At 26.8% G+C, this 10,520-nt stretch overlaps 1 protein-coding gene across 1 annotated transcript; it reads left to right on the forward strand.

Moving 5' to 3' along the window:
- Positions 1-322: 322 nt before the first annotated feature.
- On the forward strand, positions 323-8,354 carry LOC130670955 (probable serine/threonine-protein kinase ndrD). The gene is made up of 7 exons (XM_057474598.1): positions 323-869; positions 982-1,113; positions 1,248-1,328; positions 2,235-2,462; positions 2,538-2,741; positions 3,452-4,731; positions 5,755-8,354. The coding sequence occupies exons 1-7, from the start codon at positions 849-851 to the stop codon at positions 6,275-6,277; spliced, it is 2,469 nt and encodes an 822-aa protein (XP_057330581.1). The 5' UTR covers positions 323-848; the 3' UTR covers positions 6,278-8,354.
- Positions 8,355-10,520: the final 2,166 nt, after the last annotated feature.

The following is a 10,520-nucleotide window of genomic DNA, read 5'->3' on the forward strand; positions in this document are numbered from 1 at the left end:
TTGAATACACTTTTCTATCCCCTCTCTCTCTTATGATCCTTTCATCTCTTTCTCTCAACAACAACAATCAACCCTCGTCGATGTTATTCGATTGACTAGTATACACAAAAGTATGCGTCTATTTTCTGTAGAAAGACCGAGAGAAAGAGAGATAAAACAATAATAATAATAATAAGGGATGCAAGCGTATATTATACAACAGAGCGGAGGACTCATGAGTAGTTGGATGTTTGTGTAGAGTAGGAAGTAGTAGGGTGGAAAGTGTAGAGTGTGGACGAAGGATCAAGATGTGTAAGGGTGTAAAATCTCATCTACATGCAGACTCTATACCCTTACACCCTTATATTATAGCGTACAAAGTATACAGAGTGAAATTATTTGAAATGGTTCGTAGCTTCAGGGGCGCCGTACAGGCGACACCAGTTGGCAGTTTCCTCTAAACGTCTCGGGGTGGATGACGGATCCACCCTCGAGTTAGTACGTTATTTTTACTATTGTATACACTCGTCTCTAGTCTCCAATTAAATCGCGCAAATATATTCCTTACTTTTCAAATTTAAATTTATTCTTAAACTATTTTTTTAAATAATTCCCGCTTAAATTTATTCATTTTATTGCTAAAAATTTATTTAACCAGCAATTAAGTAATTTTAGATTTTTTATTTGGAAAAATTAATTATTCAAAATTAATTAACGATAACGAAAAAAAATTTTATTTTTGAAATTTTTAATTATTTACAAGTGAATAGTGATGCGCATTGTGATCTAGTGTAATTATAAATAATTACGTAATATAAGTAATTAAAAAAGTTTTAATAAATTTTTATATGGTTGAAAATTTTTGAAAAATGAATCGAGATAATGAAGAAGTAAGTGGTATTATTTTGAAATTTTTTATTAAAACTTCTGTTAGATTATTGGTAGAGGTATTTTATTTTTTATTTTTTTTTTGAATAATTTATTTAAAATTGGGTATTCCAGCAACGACCAACATCACAAACTTTGTGCGGTGCATTGCAAAAAGAAGCTAATTGCAAGTGTTTAGTATTGTCAGTATTAATTTATGGTTGCCTTGCTGCTGTCACGTGGTGTAGGTGCGCTAATATTACGAAGGTGTGTCTGATTAAAATATATTGTTTAATTATATATATATATATATATATATATTTTTTTTTTTAGTTGATTAATTTATTAATTAAATAATAATTAATACACTAGTTTTCTGTAATATTTAAAATTACTTTTAGATTGTAATTAATTTTTCAAAATACCCGCTCAAAAGTACAAGACACGTGTCACCTTGTGATGATGGCTATATTTACATTCCTGTAAGTTCAAAAATAAATTTATTAATTTTATTTTTTAGATATCGAAGTACTTAAAATTAAATAAAAAACATTTATTACAAGTGATAGAAACTTTTATAAAAAAAATACTTTTATTTGTTTGAAAAAATTTACAATGCAGTTGAATTCATTTTTCTAAAACGTAAAAATAAATTTTTGAGATTTTTTTTTTTACTTATTTTGAGTCAAGATTCAAAAAAATAAAAATTTTAATTCTGAAAAAATAATGACACTGAAGTTAGCCGACGTTTAATCATTTTTTGAGGTTTTTCAAAACGATAAATTATAAAAAAAAATATTTAAAAAAATTGCACCTACAGTTTTTAAAATTTTTTACATGCGCATATTTTTAGTTTGATTTTTTTTGTCTGTTAACTTGAAGATCATAAAAAATAAAATTTTGAAAAATAATTAAATTTAAAAAAAATTAAAAATAGCAGCCTTGTCTACATACTTACTGATTCAATTATTAATGTTAATTACGCAATAGTTATTTACTAAAATTAATTATCTAATAATTATATAAAATAGTAGAGAAATTTTATTGGCCTTTAAAATTGAATTATTATATTAATTGGCCACAATTATCTCAGTGTGTTTTGATATCGATACAAAGACAGTGCAATTACGAGATAAGTAATTAGGTAATTAATTTTAGAAGCTAATTAATGTAGCAACTGAGTACAAGGTAATTAATATTAGTTAGCAAACTCAAAAGTAAGCGGTGTTAATTTAGAAATTAAATCAGATATTAAATAATTTATGGTGTAAGTAATTAAAATATTTTTTATTAATATAATAAATTATTTTTGACTGCTGTTAATTTTAATATTAAATTATTAAATAGTGTGAGTATTTTATTTATTGATTAAAATAATTATTATTTAGGTTGCATTCATGGGAATGCTTTATTTAGTTTATTTAGTAGAATGTTATCATTCGCCAATACGAATTGATTTATTACATGGCGAAAGTCAGGATAGCGTTTTATCAAAACTGTCTCAATTACGTCTTGCTCAACCGACTATTTGGTGGAAAGCTGTTTCCTATCATTATGTCAGAAGAAAACGACAAATTGTACGTTATCGAAATGGTGATAACTATACGACTACACAAGTAATTTTTTTTTAAATTCCAATTTCATAAATTTTTATTTATGTATTTTTAAAATTTGTCAAATTTGAATTAAAGGTGTATTATGAACGAGTAAACACTCATGCAGCGACTTCCTTTTATTTTTATGACTATTGTGGTGTTAAGGACATAAGCAAGGATCTTGTGATGGATCCAAAAATTCCAATAACTAAAATTAATTTAAGTAAAGGGTTCGCATTTTCAAACATGAGATCTGCCACTGAATTCGAGGAGGCGAGATCAAGATTTTTTGCTGAACAAGTAAATATTTCATATATATATGTATATATTTTTTGTTAATTATTGTGAATTTTGATTATTTATGATGTAGAGAATTGGGTAAAAGGGAGTATAAATTTTCTTTATAAGTTTTAAATTATAATTAATTACTTTTTTAAATTTTCGTGAAAATATAAAATTAAAAATTTTTCGGAAATTCCTGATTTTGAAGAAAAAATTTTTTTTTTCTATGCCGAATAATTTTTTTTTTACTGTTTTTCAATTGGAACGTTTTTCGCAAAACGAAATAAAAAATAAAAAATCTACTGGATCTAGAATTCTGAAATTTTTCGCACGTCAGCCGGAAATTGCAGACCACCCAACTACCCCTTAAATCAAATTACATAAATTTTTTTCATTTTCGTTGCGCGAAAAATGTTCCAATCTTCAGGTTCATAAAAAAATTTCTTCGAGTCAATTGATATTTATTTGTCACGAGTAATTTACATTTCAAAAAATTCAACTGAATTATATTTCCAAAAAATAATTTCCATAATAAATCCAATCACTTTATTTTATTCCCAAAAGATCATTAATTTCCCTTTTACTCAACGCTCTCCCCAAAATAGTGAATAAATTTCAATTCATGATTTTTCTTCTAACATTTTTAATTTAATTATCTATAAAAATTTATTATAATCCTTAATTACTTGCTATTTAAAAGTATATATATATATATATATTTATTAAAGGAATTACGTGATGATTACATGGAAATGCGTGAAGGTTTAGATCTCGGTTACAATTTCAATACATCAACGACCCTGGTCGCAGTTTTAGGCAGACCATGGTTCACAAACACTTACGTATATTGGTGTCTAAGTGCTCTTCTGCTCAGCTGGCCACTGAGAATAATAATCGAATGTAAAACCCAGTACGCAAATTACCAAGTGACTAAATTATTTGGCGTTAATTATGATACACCATCCAGTACCCAAATTCACGCATCCCCAAGTCAATTAAGCGCACCTGGTTCTTACATGCTGGCACCTAGTTATTCCGAAGCATTATTAATGGAGCCAGCGGCTTCATCGTCATCAACATCCGCGGAAAACGGAGTCACCAGTGATTCAGACAATGAAATGTTGGTACCAAGTTACTCGGAGGCACTTTTATATGAACGTGCTGCTGTAGCTTCTTCATGTCCATCAACATCCAACGCAATAACCCAATCAGATGTTAATAATGTAGCCTGTACTGTCGGTAGAAGTACAACAAATTCAAGTTTATATGCTATCGTTGAAAATCCATCAACTTTTGAATGCAATTGTCACTGTCATCAATTACAAATACATGATAATAATGATAGTAATATTTATTACAATACTAGTAACAGTAATAATAATAATAATAATAATGTTAATAATAGTTTAAGGGGACAGTCAAGTCCTGACATACGTGCCTGTAATAATTGCAGTGCTTCGAACAATCACTTAATTATAAATAATTCAGGGATAACAAGTAATATAAATAAAATAACACGTGATGTTTCCGCGCCAAATTTGAATAGTTATTCGAGTGATTTTATGAAAAATAATAGTTTACAAGTGCTTAGAGCTAATGGACGTAGTTTAGAGAGTATACTCGAGAGTGAAGAGACTATTAGCTTAAGAGATATTGATGAAAGAGTAAGAATTAATACTATGCGTGGAGCTATTCCGAAAAACTGTAGAAGATCGAGTGTCTTGAGGGATAGTAAACTCGATATTAATGATAGTAGAATGGAGGAGGGGAGAATTAATGATAAAATTCCTGCTTCGAAAACCTATTTTTGTCTCAAGTCTATTTTGAAGAAGAAGAAGCAGAATAAGAGACGATACACACTAGTTACTACTGAAGAATTGAAATATTTGAATGATCGTCATGAGGATCCGAGAGTCGATGATAGTGAAACTGTTATTTTTTTGCAAGAAACTCCGGAGAAGAGGAGGTGGGTTGAAATGAGTGAGGGTAAACGTGATAATCCGTATAGGTAAGAATTATAATTAATAATTAGAAATATTTTTTATTGCTATAGAGTATAATTTTATAAAAATTAATTGATTATTATTTTTAAAGAAAAATATGTTTTTGTTGCTTACGATTTTTGTTTCTTCAGAGTATCGGGTTTGCAATATAATAAAATTTACGATAATTCTTCGTAGTGCTGGAGAAAACTCGAAAACTGAAAAGTTTCTTAGTCCATAGAGTCAACCGATAATAGAAACTTTTGTAATCATTACTTCTGTATTTACAAAGCGGAGATAGAATTTCCTGCAAACAAATACTCAACAAAGTTTATTGGGAAAATATACTTTTATAATAATAAAACTTTTATCAATTTAAAATTATTTCAACCGTTCGATTTTATAATTTAATTAATTACAAACTTTCGATAAAACTTTTATTGTTACAAGAGTCACTCAAGTCAATTATTTATCAATTCAAAAATAATGTGAGGGACTTTGTATCCTCGTGCTCAGATATTTTTTTTTTTCGAATTTCGAAGGTAATTTTAATTTCTACTCCGTAGAAAATTCAGTAAATTTTTTACTGTTTTATTTTAGCTCTCCTTCATTTTATAGTTTATTAATTTTTAGTAGGGAGGGGGGGGCAAACCGGGTAATTAAGGAAATACTAAATTTTCGGAGACTCAAATACATTAAATTTTTTTTTTTATGATTTTCAAAAATCAACAGAAAAATTTTTAGCTGCCGTTAGAAAAAAATTTTCATTTTTTGTGGGCAAAATGGGTTACCCCTTAAAAAATATTTTTAATAGTTTTTATTATAAAACAAAAGTCATTTACATTTTTCTGCTGACACTTTTGAGTTCTGAAAAAGTTTACCAAAAAAAAATTCAAAATACACTCAATTATACTTACAAAAGTGATTTTGGAATGTTTCAAAAACAAAAAAAAAAATACTTTTTTTTATAAAATTTAGTGGGTATCCCATTTTGCCCCTTCTCTATATCTAATATAAATATATATATACTGTTTATTTATATTTTATAGAACACTTATTTTTGCAAGTCCAATACACGAAGTATGCCGTTCAAATGATCCATTTATTGTTGATGATAATGGAAAAAGCCAAGACGAATTACCTGATAATAATATTTCAGATCTTCCAGTTTTAACTCGATTAGGACGATCATTGACAGTTTTAAGTGAATCTGAATTACCTTCAACAACTCCTCACAACACTAATAATACTAATAGTAATAGTAATAGTAATAATAAACGAAAAAATAAACAACGTTCGAAGCACCATAGAACATTGAGTATAGAGCCAGAATATTTACAATTTTTTACGTCTTCCGACGACACTAGTTCTCCATTCCAACAAAGTACTAGTCTTACGACAACTAGTAATACTAATAATTTTGTTAATAATGGCACTCGTTTAACCCGATCTTTAACTGAAAGACGGTCAAAAACTTCCATTAGAGATAAATTTATACGAAGAAGTTTTACCGATGAACGTACCGATTTTGGTAGCAAACGGATTAATTTCAGTTTGGAAACTTCTTTATAATAAGCGATAAAATTTTTCAAAAATTAGCTGAATGCAATCCAATATTATTTTAAATAAAAAATAAAATTACGTTTTGCGCATAAATTTACTGAGTATTTTATATAAAATCGCTCCGTTTTTTTTCACATCTTTGGTTTTTAGGATCAACTAAAATATAATAAAAATTAAACGGAAGGGAAGCTTACGATTGGGTGAAAGTAAAAAATCTCTAGATAGAAAATAAATTAATTTTGACAAGCTCTGGGCTTCCGGTAACTTAAAACATCTTTACGTGACTGCAATATAAATCTTAAGCTTATATTGCAATGTCACGATAGGTGAACATGTCGCCGTTTTTTCCACATGTTGCGCAATGTACTATTGAGGTCAAAGTTGAAGAAATGGTTTGAAAAAAATCCCGGCAGCTCTCATGAAATTCAAAAGGAAAACAAAATGGCAGATTTTATATGAGATACTCTACATATAGCTCAATATATTTAATAAAATATATATATATTAGTAAAAATATAATAGATAAAGAATAATATAAGAAAGAAAGTTTGAAAGTTTAGTCATTTATTGTGACGTAATAAAATGCACAATCGTGAAAAAAATATATAATGTTGTAATATTTTGATTAAAAAATATGCTCGGGTGTATATTTATTTTCACTATTTTTTCTTGTGAGTAATTGATATTTATAAACTAAATTTTAGACAAAATTAATATGGATTTTATAAAATATTTAAAACACTTCATTCTCAAAACTTTTTTTTTTTCAAACCACATTGCCAGTTAATTGATAGAAAAATTTATGAAAATTCGATAGTTCATAATTTTTTGAAAATGAATTATTTAATTAAATTTAATTAGACATTAATTTGTTTAAATATAAATAATATGCTCGCAAAAAATGACAAATTAATTAGTAAATCTCTTTGTATTGTCAATTGTGAAGCTTCCGGCTAAAGAGATTGCGTTATAAAAAAAAAGTTATTAAATAATACTATTGTATTTTATGAAAAAAAAAAAAGAAAAAAGTAATTATTAAGCTCGAATATGTGATATAATCGCTGAATTTATTTAATTATATATATTTACTAATGAAAAATTACAAAAAAATATTTGTGCAATTAAAAAAAAAAAGAAATATTTAAAATTTTTATTAATAATAATGAAAAAAAATTAAACAAATATTTGAATAAAAAAAAAAAAAAGACCAAAAAATATTTTGCGCTTTATACATTAACAATAAAGTCTTTCTAAACTGCCACATTAGTTGATAAAATTTAGCAAGCATTATATATTTTTTTTGTGGTCGTACTTAAAATTAAAAAGAAATATTTTAACAATACAGTTTTTGAAGATGTGTTGTTAGCTGTAAGCAATTGAAATTAGATAATCAACTTTTAATTTAAATACCAAAAATATAATCAGTGATTTCCACAGTATTAAGAATTAAGGTAAAAGTCCCTGTACCCGCTCAGTACCATTACTCGCTCACTCTCAGACAGCATTCAAGTCAGAATGACTGCTTTACTTAGTCTTTTTGAAGGAGTCCTCAAGAAGTCTTATAATGACTTCTTAAAGGTGTCATTTTTAAGAACTCCTAATTAAGAGTTCTTGAAGACTCCATAAATAAGACGTCAGTTTTGTCAAGTCTAAATCTATTCTCTTTTAACTTCTTTATGAAGTCAAAGTTAGGAGCTCCTTAAGACGTCATGGTAAATTCATACTGAAGTCTTATGTGTAAAGTCAAAAAAAAGAACTCTTTTTAAAGGTCTTACTGAGTTCGCTAGGTGGCTCATTCGACATCTTGAGAACTTCTTAAAGACTTCTTCAAGATGTTGATGAGACGTAAAAATCATAAATAGGAACTCATTCAGAACTCATCAAGACGTCGTGTTGCTATCTGGGCTGTAACTGTTTAATGAGATTTATTATAATTTTGATGAAAAAAAAATTTCAACTAAATTAATTATTTGTGAATCTAAATGTATTAAAATATAATAATGAGTGTGAATGTAGCAGACATCAGTCAAATTTAAAATTATAAATAAATTGAGTGAATAATTAACGAAATAAAATTTTTAAAAAATGCGCATTTAAAAAATTTAAAAATCAATAAGTGCATTTTTTCGAAATATTATTTTTAAAATTATTTACTCTATTCATTTATAATTTTAAATTTGTCTGATGTCTGCTAGATTCACACTCATAATAGATTATAAATTTAAATTAAGTGACTGTTTTAAAAATCGCGCTTAGCCGGGTATTTTTTACTTAAATGTTCATTCGTTAGATTAAATTTAGATTACGTCAAATTTTTTAAGAATTGTTATAATTATATCTTATTAAATACATTTTTGAAATTCATGAAATTTTATATTATGAAAGAATTAAGTAATATAATTTATGAATTATTTTCCAAATCAATAAATCTATCATATTATAATTGATATTGTCTTTGAGCGACTACACTGAGAGAAAAAGTAAAAATTTTCTTAATTTTAGTAAAAATGCATTATCTGTAGAAATTTATGAGTAGATTTAAACAATTGTTATAAAGATAAGAAATATTATACTTCGATGTAGTAAATTTTTTCTTGTTTTTAGTATTATGAGTTTAGTAAACATGGTTACATGAATTTAATTTTTTTTTCTCTCAGTGTATAGAGTCATGTGTTAATCGAGTAATGGTACATGACAACTTTTAGTGAGCGACTATAAGTACACTCAAGGTCCTTATTTCAAAAATTAATAATAATTAATTATCAAAATTATTTTTCAAACTAAAATTTTATTCTAATCTTTGAAACTACAGAAAATAACTATAAAAAAAAATAATTTTTCACTCTAATGAAAAGTGAGCGGGTATAGGAGCTTCTACCTTAGAAGAAAAGAAAAATTGTTAAATTATTTAGACGGAAGAAAAATTTGTGAGATAATTATTTTTAATCAATTTAAAATTTTAAAAATAAATATAAATATAGAAGCTATATATTGAAAAAAAATAAGAAATTTAGGAAGGAATAGTTTACGCAGACAATCGAAAAAACTGTGAGGATTAAAATTACGAAATGAAAATAAAAATAAATTAAATCTATAGAAGCTAAAAAAAATGTTTTTAAGTATAAAAGTAAAAAAAATTAATATACTTAATTAAGCAACGCATAATTTAATGCCGTCTGGATAAAGTGCTCTTGTATTATTATAATTAAAATTGATGAAACAAAAAATTTAAATAAATGATTTTAGATCGTAAATATTGTACGCGAATTTAAAGAAAATTGTCTAAATTAAATTCCAATGCTTTGTAAAAGTATTATAATAATAATATTAACTAAAGGAAAACTGTATTCTAATAAAAAAATTAAATAACTAATTAAATTTAAAAGAAAAAAAATTGTACAACACAATTGATATTGATGTTATTGTGATTATTATTGAAAACAAATCCATTGCATATTGTACGCACTTAATAATTAAATATACATATATCGATATATGTAAATATACATATATTATGTGGTGTAAAATACATGGATTGCGTTACAATAAATTTAAAACCATACAAATACATTTTTAATGCCGATCGTTTCGTCATTGGTAGTTTGTTTTACTGCTATTATTTATTTATTTAACTATTGCTGTGTATAAGAATAAACTAATCGGTGGTTGTGGTGTTTCAGGCACACGTTTATTTTATAGACACATTTTTTTTAACCTTCGAGTAGTCGCGGCAAAAATGTTTTAATATTTTTAATTTTTCAACTCTTTGGGTTTAAAATTTCAAATCATATTTTTATAAAAATACTTGAGGTAAAAGATCCAGTACCTGATCAGGGAACTCGTGTATTTGTATATCGACACAGAAAAAGATTTCTTGTCGCAAAATAGTATATTACATACCTAGGCCAGTAAAATAAGAAAAGTCTCAGAGCACATGTAATTGTTGGCCGAGGCGAAGCCGAGGCTGACAAACATGTGGTCTGAGGCTTTCTTTTTTACTGGCCAAGGTGCGTATACTATTTTTCTGCTCGACGAAGCCGGAAAGTCGCAACTTCGTTTGGGGCAGCGGCCCGAAAGTTGCCACTTTCCGGCCGGAGGGCAGAAAAATTTTTTTTCGCCCTAAGAAAATTTTCCTTTTCAATTCATGATGCAAAAAATTTCTTAGAACAAGTAAAAAATTTCTTGAAGCGAATACAAATTTTTGTGTGTCACAATAGTATATTACACATCGAGGGAAGTAAAGTAAGAAATG

Source organism: Microplitis mediator, chromosome 7 (genome assembly GCF_029852145.1).
Source record: "Microplitis mediator isolate UGA2020A chromosome 7, iyMicMedi2.1, whole genome shotgun sequence".
Lineage (NCBI taxonomy): Eukaryota > Metazoa > Arthropoda > Insecta > Hymenoptera > Braconidae > Microplitis > Microplitis mediator.